The following is a 27,924-nucleotide window of genomic DNA, read 5'->3' as shown; positions in this document are numbered from 1 at the left end:
TACCAGAAGATGGTTAGGCCTATCATTAGCATCAATATTTTTTTTCCCTATTCCTTAATTGTTTGAAACCTGGACTTCATATTGTGAGACATGTCTTAGGCCTTACTTGAAAGTAGCATAAAGCCAAAATCCCACCATAGAAACGTGGAGGCAATTATTTGTATAAAGACTTACTCATATGCTTTCTCCTGTTCTATTGATTTCCTATCAAATCAAATTTATTTATATAGCACTTCTTACATCAGCTGATATATCAAAGTGCTGTACAGAAACCAAGCCTAAAACCCCAAACAGCAAGCAATGCAGGTGTAGCAGTCAAAGGCATTATCGTAGGCATAATAGCAACCCATGATAGTTGTCGCATATTTAAATCCTCGGCTATTTCTAACGGATATTTCCGTCCAGTGTTGCCAACTAATTTTCAGTGGAAGTTGCTAAAGGCAGGTCAATTTGTTGAGAAATGACGTGATGTCATTGCGTGATGACGTCATTACGTAATAATGTAAAACTGCGTCATTACATAGAATACACAATAACGTTGCTTAAATTGACTGGCCATCTCAGCGAAAAATATGATTTGTCATTTGTTGGTTTAGATTTGTTTGTTTATTATCACATTTTTATTTGTAAAAGTAATTTAAACATTTTTTATGATCAGATATTTTTTTAAACAACACATTGAATTATTGAACAATTACGTTTTATTTATTTTCTTTTTAACTAGTAAACCTACACATTCTGATCAATTATAGTTTTAAGCAGTGTATTGGTAGTTAACATGCTACCTAACTGATCAACAATTATAAGTACAAGCTAATAACAAGATATATATGCTATCTTATTGAATAAGTTACTTAACTCAAATAATAATGTGTGCGTTAGGCAGCTCTCTCCAGGTTGTTGTGCTGCTTGGCTGGCTAGCTGATCAATGGTTTCCTCCAGATATTGCCACTGTTCTCGCTCACACTGCAGTGCACACTGCCACCATCAGCTGTGTCTCCGCCAGTTCCAGAAAGTCCACTCCTTGCATACGTACTGTAAATATGATGAATCATAGATTGGCAAGGAAATACTCTTCATTTTCACTGTCCAACTGCATTGTCACGGAGCTGGAACCAGCAGTAGAGGATGGAGTGGCGTTAAAGCTGTATGCTGCTGTGGTGCCAAACTGCTGCCGAACTTCACTTGGTAGTTTATGCTGGTAACAGGTATCACCAGCCAGCTTCAGTCCATACCGCACCAGGAGTATGGAGTTGAGTGTGCAGTGACATTGTATTTCTTAACTTTGACTTGACCACACTTATTTGGCTGAACAGCAGTTCAACCTCCGCATTTGAGTGTGGCAAGGAGAGGGCAGCGAAGTGCAGCTTTGCACAGTTCTTCAAGTGGATTTGACCCGGAAGAGTCTGTGTAGTTAGTCAATTCACTCCAAAACTCGACTGTATTTTCAGTTGAGTCCCACCTAAACAGATGGATGTTTCTCCATTGGGAAACAATTTGATCATTTGTTTGGGGCTGGTACCCCAGTAGCTCAGCTACTTTAATCATTTCAGTGGTGCCTTTATTGTGCTTTAGCGTTTCCTTAACACTGAACAAGGCTGTGTTTCACAAGGCTTCTAGGTTGTCTGGGAGCCTTGCTTGCAGCTCCTTGCTTAAAGTAACAATGTAGTTGATGATGCACTGGCGCAAGACTGAGTTGGTACACCATGCTCTCGAAAGGCACTCAAGGTAAGGTGATGCACTGACATGTCCATCAATGGCATCCTTCAGGACATCAATTTTTGCAATAGGATTGACTACTCTGCTACAAATTGATGTTAAGAGGTGTACCATATTGTCCAAAAGCTTGACAGGATCTGTTTGCTCTCCTTCAAATGACTTCACTGCAACTTGTATGTTTGACAGGATTGATTTCCAGAATGTCAGGTAGACATAGTTGGTCTTGTCCATGTACATGACGTGGAGCACATCTACCATGTTGCAATGCTCACTGGCCTTGGTCACCTCAAAGTGGAGTTTCAGTTCTTCCCACTGGCTCAATATACGAGTTACCGCGGGCTCATCGATAGTCAACGTGTGGCACACACTGTGGTGATCTGCAGGGGTTTCTGGCCACAATTAATTATGGCATAAACTGCTTTGTATGCCTTGTGCCGTTTTGGGGAAATTGAAAACTAGTTGCAGGTTTCTCTGATTAAGTACTCAACACTCCTAGGGATGGTTTCTTTGGATGCTGCACTGACAGCCAATTGTAAAGACTGGCACACACAGCGGATGAGTACCAAATTGGGCAATGCACATTCTTCCTTTAAAATCTTCCTTTAAAATCCCCCCAGCCATCACGGATGCATTATCAGTGCCAATACCCTGAAGATTATCTTTTTTAAAGGTTACACTTCTCAAGAAACTCAACTACCGCCTTTGCTATTGAACTGGCATCACCCCCCTCCAATTCAACCAGCCTGAGAAATGTGGACACCGCTTCTTCTTTTTTTTGCACTGAAATACCGAATCACCACACCCAGGTATTTCGAGACACTGACATCAGTGAACTCATCCAAAAGGAGACTGAACTTCACATCCCCCACATCTGATGTTACCCTTTTTGAGAAAATAAGGAGCTAGTACTCCCATAATCATTTCTGTGCACTTGGTGCGGTGCATTTGGAAGTTTGTTGCTGCCACAGAATCTGAAAAGGCAGCTTTGCAAGCCATACCTAAATGGTCGCATGCTAGCAGCGAACAATGCTCCACAATGGCCATTGCCATAGTAGCTTTTGCAGTTATCCACTTTCTTAACCAACTGTGGTAATGTAGACTGCGTTGTGGGGTTGTACGGTTTTGATTTATTTATATGCTTTGCTGTAGCACAATGTTTTTTGATGTCATACATTTTTGCAAGCGTATCTAATTTGCAGTATGCACAGTATGCCCAACAATCATCCCCTATTACTGGCTTCAGCCACCCTTTAAATTCAGGTACAGACTCCCACTCTTTTCTGTACTTCTGGCTGTACAATTTTGATTGAGACATGTTGATTGATGTAAGTTCTGTTCAAGATCAAACAGTCGTGACCAACTATATTCATTGGGTTTGTCTCGTTGACGCATACTTCTGCTGCTGCAGTCAGCCAACAATGATTTGCAATTTGCTGAAATTGTTGCTGGCCTGTTGCTGCCTGTGCACGAGCTGAGCGCCTGCTGCTGACATCACTCCCAATGCAATTTTGCAGCCAGGCACGTGTGTTGTGACTGAGTGTGACAGAGAAAATCGTTTTTGTGTCATTTAGAGGGGGAAATGCGTGCATTTTAGCGTTTGAGTCACTTTTCAAAAGTTGCTAAAAGTTCCAAATACATTTTTAAAAGTAGCTAAATTTGTTGCTAGGTGCTGTTTGAAAAAAAGAAGTTGCCAGGGTAGTCTGAAAAGTTGCAAAAAACTAGCAACAAAATTGATAAATTGGCAATCACTGTTTCCATCTCTGTCCATTTGCAAACCGCTCACATGTGAGGTGCACATTTTAGAATGGCGTTTTCCTGCAAGTTTCATTTTGGAACATTCACGCGAAGGCCGACCGCCGTCGGTACATTGCTGCGCCTGTGAAGAATAATAGTTGATAAAAATGATAGGTTAAACATTCTGATCTGTTCCATCAGCCGTATTAATTGAAACGCCATATACCTCCACTATGCTACTTTAGTGTGCATCGTACAGTAGGTATTAAGAATTGAGTATACGCAATGCCCAGGGAAAAATACGTGGGTATACGGTATATTCCACCCTCTACACCACGGTGCACATCAGTCATCGATAATTGAGCGTTGGCGATTGAGTTTGTACACTGCCATGGGACACAACGCAACGCGAGCAGTATTGTAGCTTTCATTTATTTCAAAGAGAGCATCCCATCAATGGCTGATGTCAATGCCGGATGGCTGTAGTGTAGTAAATACAATGGTAATAGAACATTCATGATTTCTTTGACAAAGCCTCTGCGTATGTTCATATTTAGTCAGTTTTGTCTTTAAAAGGAAACTCTGACAGGTTTTGGGGATAGTATCACAGTTCTCCTCATCCCAGATCCAACAGGCTCATTTTTGTTGGCTCGGCCAAGCAACAGATATTTTGAGCAGCTTTAGTCCTGAAAGGAATGCAGCCAGCTGCCTGGACACCCAGCCCGTGGTTGTCTTTCTGGCTACCTTGCTGAGCCTGTAGTTGTCTAAATATGGCATCTTATTTTACCTTTCTAAACACACACAAACACAGACATACAGTATCTTCTGAGGGGAGGTTCATTGTTATTTCGAGGAGACAAATTGAAAGCAGTACTCTTGATTTCTGACATGCTCGTGTTGTTACTTAGCACAATGCTATCTATGTACACTGAACAAAAATATAAACCCATCATGTAAAGTGTTGGTCCCATGTTTCATGAGCTGAAATAAAAAAATCCCTGAAATGTTCCATATGCACAAAAAGCTTATTTCTCTCTGATGTGCAATTTATTTACATCCCTGCTAGTGAGCATTTCTCCTTTGCCAAGATAATCCACCCACCTGACAGGTGTGGCATAGCTGATTAAACAGCATGGTCATTACACAGCTGCACCTTGTGCTGGGGACAATAAAAGGCCACTTTAAAATGTGCAGATTTGTCCCACAACACAATGCCACAGATGTCTCAAGTTTTGAGGGAGCATGCAATTGTCATGCTGACTGCCGGAATGTCTACCAGAGTTGTTGCCAGAGAATGGAATGTTCATTTCTCTACCATAAGCTGCATCCAATGTCGTTTTAGAGAATTTGGCAGTACGTCCAACCGGCCTCAAAACCGCAGACCACGTGTACTCAGCCAGCCCAGGACCTCCACATCTGGCTTCTTCACATGTGGGATCATCTGGGAAGGGGGTGAACCATCTGGGGAGTGGGGGCCATAGATTAGGGCCTAATGAATTTATTTCAATTGACTGATTTCCTTATATGAATTTCTATGAACTGTAACTCAATTGTTGCATGTTGCGTTTATATTTTTGTTCAGTATGTTTTATTTACAGAGAGAAAGAGAGAAGAAATATTCTGACCAAACTTGATTCATATAATTATCAATATACCATCATAACAATGTTTATGATGAATGGAACAAGGCCTTTTAAGTTGCATTTGAAACTCCCATCCAACAGCCAGAGACATGCTCCGTCTAAAAATATGAAAGCACACTTAACTTAATTGTGCATATTACAGTTAACAAGGGCCATTCTCTGGGTGTAGACTAGAGGTCCCAAGGAAAGGAAGGGAAGGGAAGGGAGAAGCATCGGAGAGGCGAGGACCCTGTCTGACTGGCAGACTGAGAGCTGAAAGAGGCCCCTGGTTTAATCTCCACCCTGTCTGTCTGCCTGCCGAGGGAGCGTCAGATGGCTCTGACAGGGAGAGTCCAGCCCAGCTCACTGAGCCCAGGCAACAATTAGAGCTCCAGATTAAGGGGGCTTTGGACTACTGAAAGCTGTTCATTTTTCTCTTCCTTCTTCTTATGGGTCATCTCTCTACTGGGATTCCTTCCTCCCCCCAGCTTAATGCCACGGGCAGAACATACAGTACATCTACGTTTTGTGGATAGCTTGAGTAGACATCCTGCATGTTTGTGTTATGTATTTGATATCTGTGTATGGAACACAGCCTACAGGTGTATTTATTGGCTTGTCAACATAGTAAGAACATGGTTCAACCTGAGTGACTGGGAACTTGTGGGAAAACACTTGTGCTGTTGTTCTTGTGTGTACTGTATTTGTGCCTGCTTATTTGCAGCCCCCCCCTTTTCTTACACGTGCGTGCGCACACCTCCAGTCCCAAGCAGAGCACACGGAGACAATGACAGGAAATACATTAGCAGGACTTCCATTGTATCTCCCCATACGTCCTCATTTCCTGTATAGGAGTCATAGCGGGTAGTGGTGGTGCTGGAGAGGGGAAACTCCTGCGGCTCTCCTCTTCTCCCTGGGCCAGGGAGGCCACCCCTTGGAGGTGCTATAGGAGGGGGAGATCTGTCTATGTCTGGCCCCAGGCAGAGGGGGCCTAATCCAGCTCATTTCTGGTGCATGTCTGGCTGCTTGTATGGTTGGCTGCCTGGTTGACTGGCTGGCTGGTTTACTGACTGGCTGGCTGGCTTACTGACTGGCTGTCTCTCAAGCTCTAGTCACAAGACCTCTGTGTACTTTGACATTGAACTTTGTCTGCTGCTTCTATCCCCTGTAATGGTGTAAACAATGGCTTGGGGACTACGTGGCTGTCTGTCCTGCCATCAGGTAGATGGGTGTTGCGTTATACTGTGACCTGTCTCTTATCTCAGCCAGACCACTGCCCTGGCTGTGTGTTAATGGATGTGTGGAGCTTTATACTATGACCTGTCTTTCTGTAGGCCTACCTAACCTCCCCAGGGCTCCAGGCTAACCTGGGTAAGCCCTACCTAACCTCTTCCCCATTTCAGATTGTCAATGATGTGTACGCAGAGGAACTTGAAGCTTTTCACCTTCTCCACTGCGTCCCTGTGGATGGGGACGTGCTCCCTCTGCTGTATCCTAATGTTCACAATCAGCTCCTTTGTTTTGTTGACACGGGAGAGGTTGTTTTCCTGGCACAACTCCGCCAGGGCCCTTATCTGTAACCTGTAGTCTCATCATTTTTGGTAATCAGGCTTACAACTGTTGTTGTCTGCAAACTTGATTATTGAGTTGGAGGCGTGTGTGGCAATGCAGTCATGGGTGAACAGGGAGCACAGGAGAGGGCTGAGCACATACCGTTGTGGGGCCCCTGTGTTGAGGATCAGCAAGGTGTTGCCTACCTTCACCACCTGGGGGCGACATGTCAGGAAGTGTAGGACCCAATTGCACAGGGCAGTGTTCAGACCCAGGGCCCGAGCTTAATGATGAGTTTGGAGGGAACTAGGGTGTTGAAGGCTGAGCTGTAGTCAATGAACAGCATTCTTACATAGGAATTCCTCTTGTCCAGATGGGACAGGGCAGTGTGATGGCGATTGCGTCATCTGTGGATCTGTTGGGGTGGATTGCAAGTTGCAGTGGGTTGTGTCTGGTTCGCGGGACTACTCTATACCTGAGCCCGACTACTGACCAGGTAGATTTGTACATCCGCTGTACTGACCCTCACACCCATCTCTCCCCAGGTGTGCCACCACTCGGACTGCCAGGACCTGAACAACAAGAGCCCACTTCATCTGTGTGAGTCATGTGACTCCCGCTGCCACCTGGAAGACACAGACAACATGCACTTTGACCGACACCCCCGCTTTGACCTGCAACCCCAAGGTACACAACACTACCCAGTACCAACCACAACAACAGCTTCACACCCAGACTTCCTCCCCACTAGTTTGTATACATTTAGTGCCCAATCCTACACTCAGGTCAGGTCATATGACAGGTCAGGTTTTAACTCCCAGAGCAACGCTTGCGTCAAATCTTTTTAGTCAAAAATGGATTCCCTTCGACAATACGGGCGGCAGGTAGCCTATCGAGCTTTGGGTCAGTAACAGAAAGGTTTCTTGTTTGAATCTCCATGCTGACAAGGTGAAAAATCTCTCTATCCCCTTGAGCAAGCCACCTCACCCTAATTGCTCCATTGTTGCTGGTAATAATAGCAGGGTGTCTCGGTGAGTTGAGATATGCAAAAAACACATTTTCAATTCACACGTGTATTAATACACACTTGTACATGTGTGAAATGGAACAAATAATGTATAAGCACCCACCAAATTATTATTATTATATGCATGAAAATTAACACTAGCACATCTTCCTGTTCCACCACTGACTTCCCTCCAGCCGTGATTTTTATCTTAAACTGGGGTTCATAACCTTAAGATATGAGACTGTCTGTCATGCAATTACGCCTTCTAGGCTCATTGAACTGTTGTTAGTAGTGACAGCTAGACTGACTCATTCTTTCTGCGTCATCCATCGTGACTGTCTTCCACATTTAGAAGAGTTGATAAACTTTTTGAATTTCCTGTTAACATTTTGTCATGCTAGATTAATCTGGAAGTACCTGTGTTATTAAGGAAAGTTTTATTAAAGAATATTATTAATTATCTAATATTCTGTGTAACCCCCGTGTAAGGTTCCATCCTGGCCCGGAACGTGTCGACGCGCTCATGTCCCCCCCCCACCAGCCCCCCCTCTGACCTGGAGGAGGAGGACGAAGGGGCCAACAACCAAGGGTATGTCAATCCTCGTTATGCGAAAATGTATTACATCTGTCTGTCTGCATGGCGCTTGTCACTTCGGTTTAAAATACAAAATGTAAACTAGATCAGCGAGGAGTGTCCTCTTTGACTGCACTGCTCTATTTATATACAATAGTTGTAGTTATGCTTCAGTTAGTGTTGACCTGTTGTTCCATAGATCAGGGATCATCAACTATATTCAGCCACGGGATTATATTGTCTTGAGCGGATGGTCAGGGGGCCGGAACATATTTACAAAAAAATTGTAGACTAGAATTTACTTCATGAAGCCCAAACAGATATAATGTTTGACTAAAGCATAATCATTTCAAACCTTGCTTACATTTGTATACGTTCACATATATCTATATTTTATACCTGGGAATACTTTAGAACTTGATTTCCAAAATTAAAATCCCTTGGAGCTGATTTGCTGAGAGAACTAGTGGGACATATTTGGCCCACGTGCCACCAGTTGGTGAACCCTGCCATAGATGTTCAATTACACTATGTGCATATGATATTATTTTTCTTTCAGGAAGTGTAAAACTGGGGGTCTGAAGTTGGTGAAGAAGAAACCACGGCGACGGCACACAGATGTGAGTATTGATACAGCCAGGTAGGGGTGTGACACACACGCCCCTTAAGAAACCACATCTTTCCACCTTAGACTTGACCCAATACTATTAGGAACTATGTTGGTTAGAACATACCTGTCTTATTGTATGTGGTGGAAAATTAGATTGTATGATGATCACAGTGCCAACATGACTACAGTCTTCAAGCTGTTAAGTTATACCACTGAAAATGGCAGCCATTATCAGCAGGGACCCAGGTAGGGAGTGATATATAATGGTCTCCAATGGTCCGTCCCTGAGTGTTCCTGGCCAGTCAGCCTGCCTGGTAAAGGGCCTCCCTGTGGATCTAATGAGAGAGAAATCACTACAGGAGCTCTGGCCTTGTCATTTTTACTGCCATTATCTTCTATTGTCTGTCGCCCCCTGCAGGACCCCAGCAAGGAGTGCTTCAGCCTCAAGTTTGATCTGAACCTGGACATTGACACAGAGATCGTCCCCGCTGTGAAAAAGAAGACCCTGAGGTGAGTTAGGAGATGAGTTAGGAGAATTGGTAGTGGGCTGAATAAATAGGGATGATTGTGACCGATTTGTGTCTTTTCTATTTAAGGTCTGGTCTGATTTTGTCCAAGGCATGGGACAAAGTCATAGTATATAATAATGTTCCATTTGATTATTTGGATAGGACCCACTGCATTAGCGTTGCATAAACATATGGTGTGAATGGTCTCTGTTGACTCTCAGTCCTGTGCTTACATAACTGTATTGCGTGAATGGTCTGTGTTAATTCTGTTCTCTGTCCTGTGTGTTCCTCTATACCAGGGAGGTGGTGGGCCCAGTGTTTGAGCGTAAAGGTATTGAGTTATCCCGGGTAGATCTGTTCCTAGACCAGTCCAACACTCCACTGTCCCTCAACTTTGAGGCCTACCGCTTCGGGGGCCACTATCTCAAGGTCAAAGGTAAGAGTCAACTGCATCAGAGGACCAGTCAGCATCCACCAGAACATCACATCTTATTTTGTTTTCCTTAAGCTTCACAATTAATATAATAAAATAACTCTGTGGAAGTATGGGTGTTTGATTCTAAGCAAACCAAGGTGTACAATGTGTTTCAACTTTTGATTACTACCCTGCACTGAAAACTACATTTTAAGGGTTGACAAAATATGAAACAAAAACCAATCTAATGAATTTGCCTTTATTAGAGAGTATTTGGCTTCTCTTTGTACCTCCTAGCATAAACAATGCCTGGGTGAGACAGATGGCAGAGCCTCAGTTTCCTGTCTCTCCCTTGATTCAGAGGAAACTGGACAGAGTCCTCCATCTTGGATCCCTGCAGGAGACTATGGCCTTTTCTCATTTAGGAAAAAGTCTGACCTCCAGCCTCTCTCCTCTGTCCTCTCTCCTCCCTGACCCTCAAACCCATAAGGGGTTTAGTGGTCGAGGAGAAGTCAATTCGTTAAAAGGCGAACGGAAGAGTGTTCTCCCCTTCTCGACAGCCTACTTTCATTGAGGATAGTCATGTGTGTCTTATCTGAGTCCCTCGCGGAAGAGTATTGAAATCTGCCACACCCCCTTTGAATCAGCTTTTGCTTTGTCAGAGGAGAAAAGCATGCACACATTTAAAAACAATATACTACTTATCGTTTCATATATAAAATGTCTTGCACAACTAACTTCATTTGTTTTCATCACTTTACACATTTGTTTTGGGATCAACCCCTGTAAACGTTATTTGCCTGGTAAGGCACGAGTAGAAAAGGAGTCTGATTTCATACAATCACCTTTTCGTTCACTTTCCCTCTCCACGACGCCTCTCCTTGATTTACCTTTGCCCTTTTTCAAAAGGAGGTGAGAGAGGACACAGGAGTTGAGCAAATCCAATTGAGAAAAGGCCTATATCTGTAGCAGCAGCCTTTGGATCAAAGACCCATACACGGGTTCGCTGAGAACGTCGCGAAAAACAACACGCACGCTTCAATGGGCCAGATGGCCGTGTGTTGTGATTCTGGATGGCCAGATAGCTAGCAACAATGACATGAAGCTGCTATGTGGAGAATCGTAAGTGGCTTGTTTCAGTTAGTTCTATCTTGTTCTTAATGTCTTGTTTCGGTGTGTTTTAACTGATGTCACATCTATGCTAATATGGCTAAATTCACTAGCTAGCTAACCAGCTGTTACAATGTATTTGAAAGACAACAAGTGCTCATTTTGCAACTTTATTTATGTTTTCAATAAACTTTGGAGATAAAATATATTTTACATGTTAACAATCTAAGCCACCGAGTCTGTTCGCCCCATAGTTGCGCACGCATCGGTTTTGTTGCTAAACAACCAACCCTTTCTATAGATGGCAGCCCATTCATTTAGATGTCCTGTGCTAGGATAAATAAGGTTTGCATCATAACGTTAGGTGTTCTGCTATTCTTTCAAATCTCCACCCTCGTCACCTCACCGGTCTCCCTGATAGTCTAGACTGGAAGGTCTAGTCAGTTGTACAACCGAATGTATTCAACTGAATTGTGTAATTCCACATTTAACCCAACCCTTCTGAATCAGAGAGGTGCGGGGGGCTGTCTTAATCGACATCCACGTCATTGGTACCTGGGGAACAGTGGGTTAACTGCCTTGCTCGGGCAAAACAACAGATTTTTACGTTGTCAGCTCGGGGATTCTATCCAGCAACCTTTCGGTTACTGGCCCAATGTTCCTTCCCTCCAGGTTAGCAACTTATCCAATGCAATCTGCAGCTATTAACCCAATCTTAAAAGCTAGCCTTGTAGTATAATATTTTCACAATCTAATGTTTAAAAGGGATTTAAGACTGTCCACTAGAGATCCTGTTTTGGTGCCTGAGGAGAGAGAACTTAAACAGGAAGCTAGTCCTGAAATAAATAAATGTTGATGCACTTCTCTATTACACCTACCTATCTTCAATAAGAGAATTATAACACACTAAGCTAACCCTCCATGTTGGTTCCTCCTCAGCGCGGCCAGGTGATGAGCTGAAGGTGGAGCAGGGAGTGAAGGACCTGCGCTCACTCAGTCTGCCCAACATGAAACCCTCCTCTGGGGGTCAGAGCCCCTACATCCTCACTGTGAGCAGCGAGAGGGTGGAGCACGGCTCTCTGGGACGCAAGGAGAGCAACGTTGACCTACTGGTCAGTGCAGCCTCTACTAAAGTATGTATTCACTCACACACTACAACCGATGTACATCAAATCTCTCTCTCTCACACACAACATGGGTCCATATACAGTATCACACATACAGTATACACACAGAGTTCAGGTGGGCCTTGAACAAATGAAGGAAAGGAGGGGTGCTCAACAACAATGACAAAAATCATGAGAAGGGCTTACCAAGAAAAACTTCCAAAATGACTAATTCAAGGAGTTGGAGCACTCAAAAAAAAAAAAAAAGCTGAGTGATTTATTTTAGGTCACTTTAGTTCGTTGTCCAGGATGTGAACAGGTGACAGATGTTACCACTACAGGAGCTCAGTATAAGCACACTTAAACTTTACATCCTATCTGACTTATACACACCTACTACTGGTTGTGACTAGATGGAGTACAGTTACTACCGGTTGTGTCTTTTTGTAGCAGGTTAGGAGTGCATTTTTGCTAACCCTTTTCAGAGCCTTAACCTAATTATCCTAACCTGTTACATTAATTCTCCTAACTACCCCCTCATCTCTTAAATATCTTAACTTTAGATGCCACTTTCTACCTCTTTCCATAATCTAACCCTTTATCACATGATGCCTTTATGAAGTGGATCATTTTATGAAGTGGATGATAATCCAGTCATTATCATAACCTCATTTTTCATTACCTTGCTATCTTTCATCCCATCGGAACACAAAAACTCTGCTTTCCTCATATCCCTTGTGCTGTGCCAGCCACCTCTATGGCCTTCAAGCCCTGCTGGGTAGGCTGGTGACCTACAAGAAGAGGCACTGCCATTAGCTGCTTATTCTGGCTGACAGGGAGAACCAGGTAGGGTTCACTTTGGCCTGGAGGAGAGGTGCTGAGAGAAGGAGTCTGCTGGACCAGGGGGAACTGGCACCCTGCTTCACCCTGTGTTAATAGACCGTGAGAGAGGCTAGAATCATAAGGTTTAGTGTCTGTCTCATTCTGGACTGCAGTTATTCTCCGACTGACTAAAACCTACATTCTGAGATGTAATTTAGTCAACTTTGCTGGAAGAAAAAAAGATTGTGAGATTGTCCATTTGCCTTCTCAGTATAATCTCGGAACCTAGAAAAAAGTTTGGCGTGCCAGCAAGTCAATTTGTGTTAAGTCTGTCATGAGCGACTACTTTCAGTATGAAAACAGCATGCTTTTTTTGTGCCATACTCTTTCGCTGCCTGTGCACATTGCTTTGAAAGATTGGTAACTGTCTTGTGTGGACTAGCCCTCTCCGCTTACAGATTGAAAAACAAGTCAATGGGTGTGAACTGTGGAGATCCCTGCAGGCAAGTCTAGACCCACTCAGTACTCACACACTCAGGTGAGACAGGGTAGCATTGCATGCACTGAAAACGTGTGACGTCATTGCGGCCGTGCTGCTGTGCTAGGCAACGGGGTAGAGCCTGGGAGGATACCTGAGGTTGCTGTAATTTAGGGATTTCAGTGTCTGTCTGTTTGCGGGTCGGTAAGTCATCAGCCTTGGACATTAAACATGTCTGTCTGATTTAGTCAGGAGTTTGGTCGTACTGTTCCTCTCCAATCCTGTCTTTGTTTAGTTTGAGGAGTCTCATTCAGTCAAAGACAAGCAGTAAATGCAGTAAATGCATGATATACAAAACCCCTTCAGAAAAAAGAAAGAAAAAAAGCCTGTATCAGCTCACTCAAACTTGGACACTGTTTATATTCATACACAGAGAGCAGCCATTCTCATTATGCCCTCAAGGAGGCGATAAAGAGCAAAGTAAAGGTACACACTTTAAAGAACTGCCCCAATAAATTACACAATGTACATGGGACAATGTTAAAATTCCAATAGCTCTAAATTTCAAGGACTTAACCTCAAACCAACTATACATTTTATAAATTCCTTTAAAAAATATTGAAAGCATTTAATGAGAACTAAAAGGTGTGCAACATGAAAATATTGTCTCATTTACATTATGTAATTTATTGACGGTCCCTAGGTTATCCAAAGTCAAACCAACTTTCCCACAGTTGCACACCAGACAGCTGAAGCTAAGTAATTTGGCTAACTCTTCACACCTGCAAACACACACACTTAGTAATGTAGTCTGATTACTTGTTCTGGAGGCAGCTCTGCTGAGTGGTCACTAGCTGGCACAGCCACAGTCAACCTTAATGCCTAAACCTAACCTTGAATTAATGCAAATATACATTTTTACAATGGTGCCAATTTTGACTTTGCAGCTGGCCCATCTAGCAGAAATTTCTCAGTTCTGCCTCAAGAACAAGACTCATCCAAATAAACGCAACCTTCTCAAGAGGCATTAGAAGACAAAAATGAATATTACCAATTGAAGACATCTATAGCAGGATAAATCAATGTTAGTTTACATAGCTGGCCATGAATGTTGCATTTTACTTCATGGGTTGGTTATGGAAGCGTATACTTCATATAATATAATTAGGTTATCTTGACATAAAACCAAAACTGAGTCTGTCAGATGTCTAGTCATTCCAATTAATTTAATACCCCTTGGTCTTCAAGAATAGGACTTTGAAATATAGTATTGTGGAGTAGCTTCAATGTTATTTATCCTATCACAGCCATTAAACTCTGTAACTGTTTTAAAGTCATCATTGGCCTCATGGTGAAATCCCTGAGCGGTTTCCTTCCTCTTCGGCAACTGAGTTTGGAAGGACACCTGTATCTTTGTAGTGACTGGGTGTATTGATACACTATCCAAAGTGTAATTAATAACTTCAGGGATGTTTCTGCTACATTCCAACAGGTCAAGTTTAAGGGGTTACGCTCAGATAAAAATGTTGGTAAGAGTTTGACCAAAGGCTAAATTACTACATGCGTAATTAAGCGTGTCCAATAGTTGGGCTTTCATGTACTGGCTTTGGGATTGGCTAGTCACTGTGTAGGCCTACAGTGTGTAACTTTTGAATAATCCCATTTGTCGAGAATCGAAACAGTTGGCCTCGAGTCACATGGTTTACAATGAGTACTTCAAACAGAATGCTGTAGACAGATGGGGATCATGTGATTTACAATAGCTAGATCACATCTATAAAAGTGATCTTTGAACCTTTTAGAAGGCCTTTGTGTAATATGCACCGTTTGGTTGCCATGGAAAACAACACAACATTGTCCAAGCACATTACCAGGATAGCCAAAGATTCACCTGGTCAGAATGAAACAGCATTTGACAGCTAGACAGAATAATTTCAACGCCTTGTCCCTGTGAACTGATCGGACCTCGGGTTAGAAAGATTATTATTCAAAAATTCTCCCCAAAATAATATCTGTATCCCATAAGTATTTTATTAGGTGAATAAAAATGTGATATAACAAACCCCTCTACCAATGACTGTTGTGAAATGCAATGGTGCACACATTTTTTAAAAGAGAAGAGCAGTACAGTAGAGCACAGATGGAAATGTAATTTAGGGAAGAAGAAGACTTAAGAAGAAGACTCAAGGAAATCCTCCACATCCTCCCACATGTCCGTTCTTGTCTGTCTTATTCCGTGAGAGGACTCACTTATCTAACAGTCTCAGATTACCCCCATTCCCGTCAGTCGGTCACTCTGTAGACTACGTGCTAACATGGGCTCACCATGATATAACCAGTAGAAACTCTATACACGCACCAAGTCAACCAGGGCTTGTGTTTCACCCAGGTTTATAGTAGATGGTCTTATGATGGTCTAGCCTAGAGTTATCTGCTGGCATCTGTGGAACTTGAGTGTTGGGAGGGAGGGGGAAGACCGTTGTGTAAGGACAGGTAGGTAAACAGGAAGACTGATGGCGAGATTATTAGAGCTATTGAATAGCCTGGATGGTTCAAGGAACTATACCCTCTTCTTTTAGAGGATGTGACATAGATGTGACACATGAGCACTCCATTTACATTTTACATTTGAGTCGTTTAGCAGACTCATTTTACATTTGAGTTGTTTAGCAGATGCTCGTTTAGCAGACGCTCCCCAAGCCGACTAGGTGAAAAATCTGTTGATGTGCCCAAGAGCAAGGCACTTATTCCTAATTGCTTCCAAGTCGCTCTGGATAAGAGCGTCTGCTAAATGACTCAAATGTAGTTATACATGCATTAAGCCTATGTAGTTATAATGTGCGTTTGGTTATATAAACTGGTAGCTTACGTTAGTGTCCTGTTTATTAATTCTTTGGTAATGGTAGCAGGAAGTAGGTTATGTGAAAAACAGTTTTTCGTCATTTATTTTTCCTTGTTTAAATGCTGTCTTTCCCCCCGCTAAGCACAGTGTTCACATGCATGTCTTTCCCCTAGACTACAGTTGTAATTGTTCTGCTTAGCCGGGGTTAACAAAACTAACAGATCATTCATTTAAGGCCATCAAATCTCTGAGTGAAATACACAATGAGGACAATCAGCAATTTGTGCAATAGTCATTTGAATGACAATGGAGAATGGGGAGTAGTCACATGCATTTTACTTGCTTGATTACGTTTGACCTGCACTCACGTGCCTATTTATTGAAACGACTAGCCATTCACACATCTCAGGTTAGTTAAGATGAAATACAGACTGCCTCGCAACAATAGAAGTACAAATTGAAATTGTTATACTTTGCTAGACAACTCCACTATGAAAATGCTACATTTTGTTAGATTTATATTTCATTGGTCTTGGATCCCAAGTGGCGCAGTGGTCTAAGACACTGCATCTCAGTGCTAGAGGCGTCACTACAGACAACCTGGTTAGAATTCAGACTGTATCACAACCGGCCGTGATTGGGAGTCCCATAGGAAGGCGCACAATTGGCCCAGCGTCGTTCGAGTTTGGCCGGTGTAGGCCGTCATTTGTAAATAAGAATTTGTTCTTAACTGACTTGCCTAGTTAAATAATTAAATATACAGGCTGTAGTGTAGATTTGGTGTACATTGGTGATTCAACCAATTACTATACAGCAGTGTCATTTAAATATTGCAATGCTGAACCATATTCTGTTGAACCGCATGCTGTTTATCCATCTATCCCTACCTGACATATTTATTTATTATTTAACCTTTATTTTAATCAAGTGTGTTTCTCGAAAACGGTTTGTTTATCCAGCATGAAAGGGGATTTTTGTGTGTACTTGGTGGTGTTTATGTTTAAAATAGGCCTACTGTTGTGTGGTTGAGTATGCAGGCCCAGGTGGGCACAAATGTCTGCTGTTTACGGCCTATCAGGGTTCGGAGCTCAGGTGTGACTAGGCGTGGCTGGGAGCCAGTTGAACTGCTGCAGGAGAGGTAGTTGTGTGTTTCAATGTGTTAGACTGAGACAGTAAAGTGTGTTTAGGTGTGGAGGCTTGAGGAGAGAAGGGAGGACACACAGCATTTTTATGATCCCAGTGTGATTGTCAGGCATTACTGCTCTGGTGACAGACAGAAGAAGCAGCTACAACTCTCCTCCACCTCAGTACTTCACTGTGCTTTGCACTCCCTGTCTCTGTGGACTTTGGTTGGGTTCTTCCTCTTTTTTCTAGCTGTTATGTTTTTCGGATCTCATAGACTTTTGGATTTAGGATCTTCCTAATTTAAATTCGTCATTTTTACTTTTGTATGACTGGTTTTGCATCTATTCTTAAGTGAGGATTGAGAATGGTGCGGTTTAATCGCCTCTCGTCCTGGCGTAGCTGGGACCTACTGCATGTGGAGTGTATTCCTGAATCAGCCCCCCTCCAGAGCCCAACAACAACACAATGTCAGGTGAAACAGACAGAACCACTGGGTCTCTGTTCCTCTGTGGCTGCAGTATTTAAGTTGATATTAGATAAGGAAATGCCATTGTAATGTATGCCATCTTGAATGTAATGCCTAGGCAATGATTGCAGGATTCTCAATCTGTAACCTTAGCCATGGTGGAGATTATCTGATTTATTTATCTCTTGGTCCTGTGCATGGTGGAAAACCCCAGCCAGGTAGTGTGTGTGTAGTGGAAACAGTGGAGAAGCCAGTCATGCTGGTGGGCCTCTTGTGATGGCACGTTTGGGATCCAGTGCCAGGTAGCCTAGCAGTTAAGAGCGTTGGGCCAGTAACCGAAAGGTCTCTGGCTCGAATCCCTGAGCCAACTAGGTGAAAACTCTCTCTGTGCCCTTGAACAAGGCACTTAACCCTAATTGCACCTGTAAGTTGCTCTGGATAAGAGCGTCTGCTAAATTACTAAAATGTAAATGAATCCCATGCTGACCATTAACCAGTGATATCTGGGTTAGCAGGGGATAAGGACTATCCTATTGTGTTAATGGACGATTCATCTTCTTCCCTCTATCTCAGTGGTTCTTTGTTTCACCATGGCGCTAACTGGCTGTAGAATTAGGAGCAGGTTTTTGAGCAAGGCCACTGGCCCTGTGATATGTTGACCATGATGGGGGTTTGCACTGTATTCCCAGCCAATGGAACGTGACATGGTCTTGTGTGTCGGTGCACATACGTGTGTTTGCGTGTGTGTGATTGCCTTTTTTCCTGTCTTTGAGTGCGTGTGTCACAGTGGGTGGCCAGGAAGGTTAACGTCACACTTTTTGCATCGTTGATCAGACAGCCCGATCAAGGGTCCTCTTATCGGTGAATAACAACAGAACTGATAGGCCAGTAGTGTGGTGCGGGGGGGGTTGCTGCTACGGAATTACCGCTTAGCTACTTTCAATACTTTCCTCCATTCAGGCCTCTCTGGGTTTTTTTTTTCAAACCAAGGTTAAAACCACAAAGGGCTGTGATAAGATGAGGAAGGAGCCAACTGGACATGAGACTTTATGTCATTAACCTGCTTGGAGCTGACCGTGACTGACAACTACTCAGGGCCACCAATTTCCCTAGTTCCCAGACCTGTCAATGGTGTTGTAGGTCAGGGTCCTTTCTGTTATTAATGGAAGGTGACAGATAGGTCTGCACAGAGGCCAGGTGAAACTCAATAAAGTTTAGAGAGGGCTGGTCAGATATACAGGGCTGCACAGAAAAGTAGGTCAAATGGTTTTAACTAAACATCATAGGTTAGAGTGGGCTGGTTAGTTAGGTGTTGAATGCTGCTCTTTTGAACAGACTTCTGTAATATCTGCTGTTTTTATAAGTAGAGTATCATTACAAATATGTCATTAAAATAGCCCATTGAGAAATATATGAGATCAATGCTAAAATAAGTACATTAACCCCAGTTGATTAGATATGACCTGAATTTGATGGTGTGTAGTTGTGCTGCCACGTCTTGTGGAAAGGGGTGTTTGCTTAGTCATATCTGTGAGGAATATCTAAGCATACTAAAGAAATGTGTTAAAACAGGTCAGTACTGGTCATTTCTTACCTTGTTACAGTCAACCAGGAAAGCTTTGTGGAAAGTTTTGTGTCCACAAGCAAACAAAAAACAGAATTGATTGAGAAAACATAGGCCTAATGGGTTGGGCAACTTGGGTTCAAACCACAATAGAGCAACACTTTGTGGTTGTGTCACTGCGGTAAAGGCCTAACTGACGTTCTCACCAGTAATATTTGCTTTTGTTAGCTCACTCAATGCCTATTTTTCTCCTCCTGGAGACATTCCAAAATCAATTTGTCTATACGTGACAATTAGCTTTGCTCCCAAGAGGCACAACTGTCCTTGTAAGTATGTTTCTATATGCCTGGTATAGGCGTCACATTAGTGACAGCCTGAATACATGTATGTTCTGTGTTAAGAGTATCAGTTTCATTTACAATCAGGGAGCGGAATTGGAGGCATGCCAGATTTTAAATGACATAAAGCTGTCAGTCAGTTTGGAAAGAGATTCAGTGGTTTAAAAGAAAAGGGAAAAGCAGTGAAGGGAGAGGGGGTGTGTGTCTGTGGGGGATTCAGAACAGTCAGAACAAGGAAAGTGGACGTCAGAGGCAGCGACTAAACAAAGGGTGAGTTACTATGAACAGTTGGCATGTCCTCTGCAGCACCAGGATGCCTGCTCTTTTCTGTTGGAGCCCTGCAAGCTGTTGCTCTGGCCACACCCCTTTCTATGCAGATCACACACAGACACTCACTCACTTTTCCTGTAGCCCCGCCTCGTCTTCCTTTCCTCCTCAACACAATGGGGCAGACAGGATCCTCCAGGTTGCTATGACTCCAGGACAGTGGCTGTGTGAAATTCTAGGCAGGCAGCAGACTCAATCAGCACAGCAGGCTTCACCTCTGAGTTAGGACAGCGGGACAGGCAGGACTACCACGGAGTACACAGAGACAGAGTTCAAAGACGAGACCTGGGGTGGTGCTCATGGTGTATTCATGGAGATAAGAAGGATACAATAACTTCTCTATCAGACATACAAAGCTGGACTCTTTCAACTTGAGCAAGACCTCTTATCTCAGGTCATAACTGGACTTCAGAAGCACTTTTTTTGAGGAACAACCTTTCATTGTTCCAGCTGTCGCTCTTCGGGGCTTTCCTCTCTTAGTCTGAGGGCTCTGGCACGAGTGTATTGTGAATGTATGCGTAAGAGAAGGAGAGGTTGAACTTGAGAGAACACAGCAGCTGGGTCCAGTATGGGCTGCAAAATCTAACTAACAGAAGGATTAGGATGGTTTTTCAGATCTTTGACATGCCGCTGGCTTTAATGGTGAGTACTCTACTGCTTCCATTGTGTGTGAAGCTTTGGGGAGCCTTTCCCCTACTATATCTGGGTGATCAATCTGCAGTGTAAGAGAGAGTTTTACATCCCAGTTTAGACAGTAAGTCTTGAAGGCAGTAGAGGCATTAGGCTACTTGTATTTGGGTTGGTTGGGATAGTGCCAGGACTTTGATTTGTTTTGTAATGTTCTGCAAATGACTGATACTATGTTAGGTTTTAGTTTTGGTTAAATGTTCGTTGTCATACTACTCTAAAACCCATGTCACTAAATCAGAGTCACATTTTTCGCCCCTACCATGCTCTGTGTATCTGTTGCCAGAGCATTCCTGAGCCAAGGTAATCGGAATTCAGCCCCTCTAGTCCAGCCCAATGAGCTGCTGTCAATGGCAGAGAGTCGTGTGTGTCTTCTCTCTCTCTCTCTCTTTCTCTGTCTCTCTCTCTGTCTCTCTCTCTCCACTTCCTGCACCTGTGTCCTTGTCCTCTTGGCCCGAGATCCCCCTGGTCAGAGCTGGATGAGGGGCCTCGCTGTTTGCCCCACTGAAGCGATTATATCTAAATATAGTGGATGGGAAATTTAGCTTGGGATATTTGGTCCTTTCCCCTTTGATTTTCATCCCACTTGAATACTAAAACAAAGGAGGAAAACTATCCACCATATGGAGTGAAGTAATATTTCTTTGGACAGAAGGAAAAGATTGTACTCTAGTACAACGATTGGTCTAAATGTTTCCTTCTGCATGAAAGCTTTTAAAGAATCCCGAAAGGTAATACATTTGGAACAGTATTGTTTATAGATGGGCATGTTTGTGTCTGCGGAGAGAGAGAGGGAGTGGTTTACTATTGCTTCTCTCTGTCTGACAGTTTGTTTAGAGACCATTGCTCAATGCTTACCGACCTCTTGTGTGTACATTCTCACTGTGGGTCTTATCCTGTAGGCCCGTGAGGGAACTCAGCCGGGGTCTCAACTTACTAATGAGAGTTAGAATAGTAGTTGGGTTGTGCATCAGCAGTCACTTAATTAGCCCATGTCAGCTAAATTATTTTAGATTGGTAAGTTAGTCTAGCAGCCGGCTATTTAAACTTGTAGTAAGCATGGTCGAATTACCGACCATGCTTACTGATGATCAATGGGGTGGGGCCCATCAGTTGTAAAACTGATCATGTTTCTCACCGCCCCATGGCAAAATGTGTAGAATTGCAGGAAATTAACTCTAAAACATATTTTTTTCTCTTTGCTGTCACAAGGGGGGCTACTAAAATGGTTTGCACGCAAGGTCAAGGGTGGGGGGGCCCAAAGGCTGCACATTTTGGGTTTTACCATAGCACTACTATAGTGCTAGGGGGAAAAAACAAAATTGCACCCCCTTGGGGTCCCGAGGACAGAGTTTGGGAAACGCTGCTCTTCTGTGTAATGACCTAAACAGGGGTCAATGGCCCAGCGACTCCCTAGTCCCCACTAGCACATTACTCTGCACTGTCACACTGTCTCTCTCTGATGGCAAAAACAACTGCTTCCTCAGATACTGAGGCCTGAGAAGGCCCATGTTTGTTTGGTTTGCACGGCGGCCGGTGCTCGTAGAGTGGATTGAGATTGCTTGTCTTTAAGACTCACAGGGCGGCAGCAGGGCTTGCTTGATGACAGGGTAACGATAGTAATGAAACGATGGAGTGGAGTGACTCTAGCCGACCTGTCTGTCTGTCCGTCCTGCCATGTTCCCTCTGTGATTTAAGGAGTGTTCCGTCTCAGGAAGTGGCATTCCTTTCCTCTCATCCTGTATGTTGTCTGAACGGCAGTTAGGATGGCTTTAACAGCTCTCCTGATGACGATGTCATCCCTCACTTCAAAAATCCCCTTTGATTGCCTGTTTATTCTCCTCTGTGTATTTCTGATCTTTTTCAACTTCTGTCGCGTCTCTTTCCATATCTCTGCCTGACGACTCACTGTTAGTTCCAAGTGATGTCCTCACCTAAACGCTTTCAATCTTATTTACCTTTTATTACCTCTGTCTGTTTCTGTCTCCCTTTGGTGGTGACTCCATATGAACACTGGTCTCTCCTCTCTCTCCTGGTTCTTGCAGGGTCAGGCGCGTCGCAGGAAAAACATGACAGAGTTCCTTGGGGACGCCAGCATCCCGTCTCCGGACTCCTTGGCCGGGCTGAGCGGCTCTCTGCCAGGCGTAGGACCTGGACCGGACAGCTGGAAGAACCGTGCAGCCAGCCGCTTCTCTGGCTTCTTCAGCTCCAACGCTGTAGCAGGAGCTTTTGGAAAGGTGATGGGAAAGGCCTGGTTTGGGCCATCAGGGGGGAACCCAGCCACTAGTAGAGGGAGGGGCTTGGTGGTGGGGGGGTTAGTGTGTGCGCAATCGTGTGTGTGTGTGGTGCAGGGGTCGAAGGCCATTTCCACTCAGCTCCCAGTGAGATCACTTCCCTTCTCTCCAAAGCCTCCGAGTTGGCTCGCACAGCAACTTTCCTTATAAATATGCTTAGTAGCTGTGGTGGAAGTGGCCTGGAAGAACGAAGGTTTAACAAAGGTGTTCCATGTTAGACAAAATTCTATTCAGGTCCCTACCATGATGATGAGGATGATAATAATACAATAAGACACAAGGATCTGAAATGGCAATAATCATTAGCCTTTATTGCCTAACAAAGCACACAGTCACACACACGCTGACGCACACAGACACCCCCCTCCCCCCCCCCCCCCCACACACACGTACATTGTCTCCACTCCCCTGAGGTCATATCCTGCACTGTAGCAGATGTCAGAGGGAGACGGTGTCTGTCACTCACCTGTCAGCTACCAGATCATCTCTATTCATCTTGTCAGGGCAGTGTAGGGTAGGGGCGGATCAGAGACCTGGCCCCTCTCCTCCACAAAGCAGGGGTGAATCAGGGCATCCTGTACCCCCTTCAGGGGACAGGTCCCTTAAGCACAGTTGGCACACCCCCTCCTTCCCACTCCACTAGCCTCCTTCCCCCTCCACCCACCTCCTCTATTGTCCAACTGATCTCAATGCACAGAGCTCATTTTCATAAGTACATGAGGCTGGTCTGTGTCCTGGCAGGACAATCGGCTGAATAGCTGTTAACAGATTTAAGAATTCAGTGGACTCGGGAGGGTTATGCTAATGCAGGATTTCAAGCCTGTTTACATTTTGCTTTAGGAGTGTAATAAGCTCTATTTTAATATTGTAAAGGACAGGAAAATGCACTGTTCCTGCCTCTCCCCTTCCTATAGTAATACTGATTTAATCTAAATGTGCTCTACATGTGAATGACTTTCTAGTGAAGCAGGAAGAATAATATTGTCCAGGCTCTGTTTGTTTACATCTGTTTGCATCCATTCTATCAGGAGGTGGACCGCATGGAGCAGCTCCAGAATAAGCTGCAGTCGTACACTCTTTTTGGCCTTCCCAAGGTTCCTCCTCAGCTGTCCTTCCACCAGGACTCCTGGGAAGAGGAAGAAGAGGAGACAAGCTTTGCCCTGGAGGAGAGCTGGACGCAGCTACTGGACAACCCTGAGGTATGGTAACAAGAACACGCACACACATGAATACAGGCACTGACCAAAACACACTCCACTGACACAACTACACATGCTTGTACCAGTCAAAAGTTTGGAGACACCTACTCATTCAAGGGGTTTTCTTTATTTTATTTTTGATGTCTTCACTCTTATTATACAATGTAGAAAATAGTAAAATATTTTATACATTGTAGAATAAGAGTGAAGACATCAAAAATAAAATTTATGGATTATTAGTCAGTCACACCAATTTAATCAGTGTTTTAGCGCTTTCTAGAATGGTATAATTTTTACATACTCTTGTTTGTGGGCAAACTTGTAACAGTAAAGCTGTTATGTCATGAGCTGGATGATATAGAAAAAAATACATATCGTGCTGAATTAACTGAATTATTTCCCTCACGATTAATTGAATGATAAGTTTATAACATTGATGTGCACTACAGTTCTTTTTTTTTTACCTATCTTTTAAATTACTACTACTTTGATTGGTGTAGCCATCAATTGTCCCATTAACAATAACCCATACTAACAAACCTATTTCATTTCAAATGTCACACTTTTTATTGTTTGTCAATAATAATAAACTGACCGTATACATACAGACATACCAATAGACAGCCACAACACAGGACAACAGTGCTGAGCGATTCATCAGAATGGAGCTTTTTTCCTGGTTGTTAAACAACTAATTGACGGATGTCGTTTCAATTACTTGAATTCCATTTAGTTCGTTTTTTTTGTGAGCCCAACGCACCGTTTCTTCAGAGAAATCAAATAATTCACGAGAGAAATCAAGTCAAGAACTTTGTGTGAAACTGGGCTGAAGGGAGTTGTAGTTTTCATTAAGCAAAGTGAATGTGTTGTGTTCACATCAGAGTTAGGGTCACTTCCATTTCAATGCCAGTCAATTTGTGAAGTACACAAATTCCAATGCTTTTCAATTAGGAAAATGTGGAATTGGGTTTATTTTCTGAATTAAATGGAATTTAAATTGAATTGACCTGGTTCACAAACATATGAGGCCATTATCTAATGTGTGTGTGTTTCTAGACTTTGACCAGACGCCAGTTCCATCAGCAAGAGGCTATCTGGGAGCTTCTGCACACTGAGGCCACCTACATCAAGAAACTACGAGTCATCACTGATGTAAGTACACTTTAGACAAGATTGTCTATATTCCCACACTCTATATCAGGTCCTAAGTAATCACTTGAGTTCATCTCAATTAGATGTCCTATTTGTTAGGCATATGAGTGCTTTATCTAGATGTCCCATACTGACAACTTTCCTCCTCTCTTCCTGTAGTTGTTCCTGTGTGGGCTGTTGAACCTGCAGGAGAGTGGTCTGCTGACAGAGGTGGAGCCAATGCGTCTCTTCAGTAACATCCAGGACATCGTGCGTCTACACACTGCCCTTTGGAGCCAGGTGATGCTGCCCGCCCTGGAGATTGCTCGGCAGGCCAGGACCCTTCTCAACCCTGTTGACCTCCACCATGGCTTCAGGACCTTTGGCTCCCGTTTCAAGCCCTATATCCGTTACTGCATGGAGGAAGAGGCCAGCCTGGAGTACATGAGATCACTACACAGGGACAACGAGCTTTTCAGGATCTATGTCACGGTGAGTTGCAGTCTGTCGGTCTTCCCTATCTCTCTGTTTATAGTGACAGTGTAAAGTTAAACAACTGCCTACCAAAGACTATTTGCTCCTCTCAACATGTATCTCACTAACACAGCACAGTCAACCAATTTCAAACACCAGTAGTACATTCTACCTGCCACTTTTCAGTACTGTTCAGTAAGTTCCTAGCCACAATTTCTTTAAGCTTCAACTCTTGATCTAATGCCTGGTGTGTGTCTCTCTCTCTCGCTCTCTTTCTATTTCACACACACACACACACACACACACACACACACACACACACACACACACACACACACACACACACACACACACACACACACAGTGGGCTGAGACTCATAAGCAGTGTAACCGGCTGAAGCTGGCTGACATGCTGGCCAAGCCCCACCAGAGACTCACCAAGTACCCCCTACTGCTGAAGGCTGTCCTCAAGAAGACTGACGACTCATCATCCCGCGACGCCGTCAGCAGCATGGTGGCGTGTGTGGAGGGCTTCATCAACAGTGTGGACTCTCAGATGCGTCAGCGGGAGGAGCGGCAAAAGCTAGCCACCATCTCTGGACGCATTGACTCCTACGAAGCAGTGGAGGGGAGCAGCGAGGAGGTGGAGAAGGTGAGCACACACTGTACTCAGGGCTGGTTTCCTGAGTATAATGCTGCAAGTCTACTGCTAGACTAAAAGCACGTTCAATTGAGAATCTCTATTGAATGTGAATTTTAGTCCAGGTTGAAGTTGTGCTGCATTTTGCTACAAGAGGCTTGTATTTCTGCTTGGTGTATAACCCTTCTCTCTCTCCTCAGATCCTGCGTGAGTTTAACTGCTTTGACCTGATGGCTCCTATGAGAGGCACATCACCAGAGGAGACCAGACAGCTCCATCTAGAGGGGGCACTGCGCATGAAAGAGGGCAAAGATAGCAGGGTAAGAGACTGGCTGGGCTGCTTATAATTGCTTTTAACACATTAGAACTGCTTTTAACTCATCCTAACTGGTTATAACTGCTTAACTGCTTTTAACTCATAACTGTTGCAGGCTGAGAACTACCCAACACTGTATTTTAAGTTGTGGTAGAATATTTCAATGACCAGGGTGATTGGGGAGCAAATTATTTGATTTAGCCTAGTTATTGTATGATTGGTGAATGAAGGAGGATGATTGACCTGAAATTGAGCTGGAAGTATTTCCCCATCCGTCCCTCCTCAGATGGACGTCTACTGCTTCCTCTTCACGGACCTGCTGCTCATCACCAAGCCAGTGAAGAGGGTTGAGAAGGTCAAGGTGATCAGACAGCCACTCCTCATCCACAATGTTGTCTGCAAGGAACTCAAGGACCCTGGTGAGTGCCGGCAATCAACTACATTTGAACCAGACCTGTATTCAAAGTATTTGCTTTCTTTCAAATTCTTTAGCTGTGCTTGATGTCTGGGGCAATGGAACCAATGGAAAAGTCATAAACGTTCAAGCACAGATCCCTACCAATTTAAATATTTTGGGCCGTTCAAGTATGCTCATGATTGTTTTTAGAGAACTCCACAATGCCTGCACTGGAAAAACATATGTGCGCATTTATCTATAGGCCTATGCCATTAGTGTGCAACAATGCCTAATTTATCATAACCGTTACAGATAACAAATCCTAATTGCTAAGTTTCCCCATATACTGTATATTCATTCAATAAAAATAAGCAAGTGCCATTTAAGATAAATGTATTGAAAGCATAATATCAACTGGTTATATTATGGAACAAATTCTTCAAAAAGCCAGTAACCTCAGCAGTGGTGCTTGTAGAAGCCTATGACTGCAATGTCATAGCCTTGTTATGTTAATTTAGCAGATAAGACACTCTTATTTCCCCAGCCTATTTTATAGTAAAAAAAAGAGGATGTGATATAACAGAATTAAATGAATAACGTTTCCAGTCTGAAGTGATGATCATCTCGAGTCTGGAACAGTTCTTCTCAGAGTGATCATTTGAAACGGGATCTAATTGGCGAGTTGAAAGGAAAACATTTCAGGGTTACAAACCAAAACCTGTTGTCTTTTTAGATATAAAGACGTTCGATTTAGTTGGAATTTGGAATTTTCAAATGTATTAACAATTCCACATTGAACATAGGGAGGAATTACAGCCATGACATCTGTTGGTGAGTAGGCATATGCTTAATGATTCTGCTGAAA

At 43.5% G+C, this 27,924-nt stretch overlaps 1 protein-coding gene across 2 annotated transcripts in view; it reads left to right on the top strand.

The window, feature by feature from the left end:
- The window catches only part of LOC120059162 (pleckstrin homology domain-containing family G member 5-like), a 50,551-nt gene that overhangs the window by 15,124 nt on the left and 7,503 nt on the right, over positions 1 to 27,924 (top strand). The window contains exons 2-14 of one of the 2 annotated variants that reach the window (XM_039008002.1): positions 7,172 to 7,313; positions 8,125 to 8,224; positions 8,769 to 8,829; positions 9,238 to 9,329; positions 9,628 to 9,764; positions 11,793 to 11,986; positions 22,654 to 22,845; positions 23,931 to 24,101; positions 25,158 to 25,253; positions 25,413 to 25,724; positions 26,071 to 26,358; positions 26,547 to 26,666; positions 26,949 to 27,081. In XM_039008002.1, the coding sequence (XP_038863930.1) occupies positions 7,271 to 7,313; positions 8,125 to 8,224; positions 8,769 to 8,829; positions 9,238 to 9,329; positions 9,628 to 9,764; positions 11,793 to 11,986; positions 22,654 to 22,845; positions 23,931 to 24,101; positions 25,158 to 25,253; positions 25,413 to 25,724; positions 26,071 to 26,358; positions 26,547 to 26,666; positions 26,949 to 27,081 (1,939 nt within the window). In that variant the 5' untranslated portion in view covers positions 7,172 to 7,270. Of the gene's footprint in view, positions 1 to 7,171; positions 7,314 to 8,124; positions 8,225 to 8,768; positions 8,830 to 9,237; positions 9,330 to 9,627; positions 9,765 to 11,792; positions 11,987 to 20,053; positions 20,564 to 22,653; positions 22,846 to 23,930; positions 24,102 to 25,157; positions 25,254 to 25,412; positions 25,725 to 26,070; positions 26,359 to 26,546; positions 26,667 to 26,948; positions 27,082 to 27,924 lie in introns of those variants that run through there. The other variant, XM_039008003.1, reaches the window with a different exon arrangement.

The sequence above is a fragment of the Salvelinus namaycush genome, chromosome 14, assembly GCF_016432855.1.
Source record: "Salvelinus namaycush isolate Seneca chromosome 14, SaNama_1.0, whole genome shotgun sequence".
NCBI lineage: Eukaryota > Metazoa > Chordata > Actinopteri > Salmoniformes > Salmonidae > Salvelinus > Salvelinus namaycush.
The sequence above is the reverse complement of the archived record's forward strand: the minus strand, read 5'-3'. Positions and strand labels throughout refer to the sequence as shown.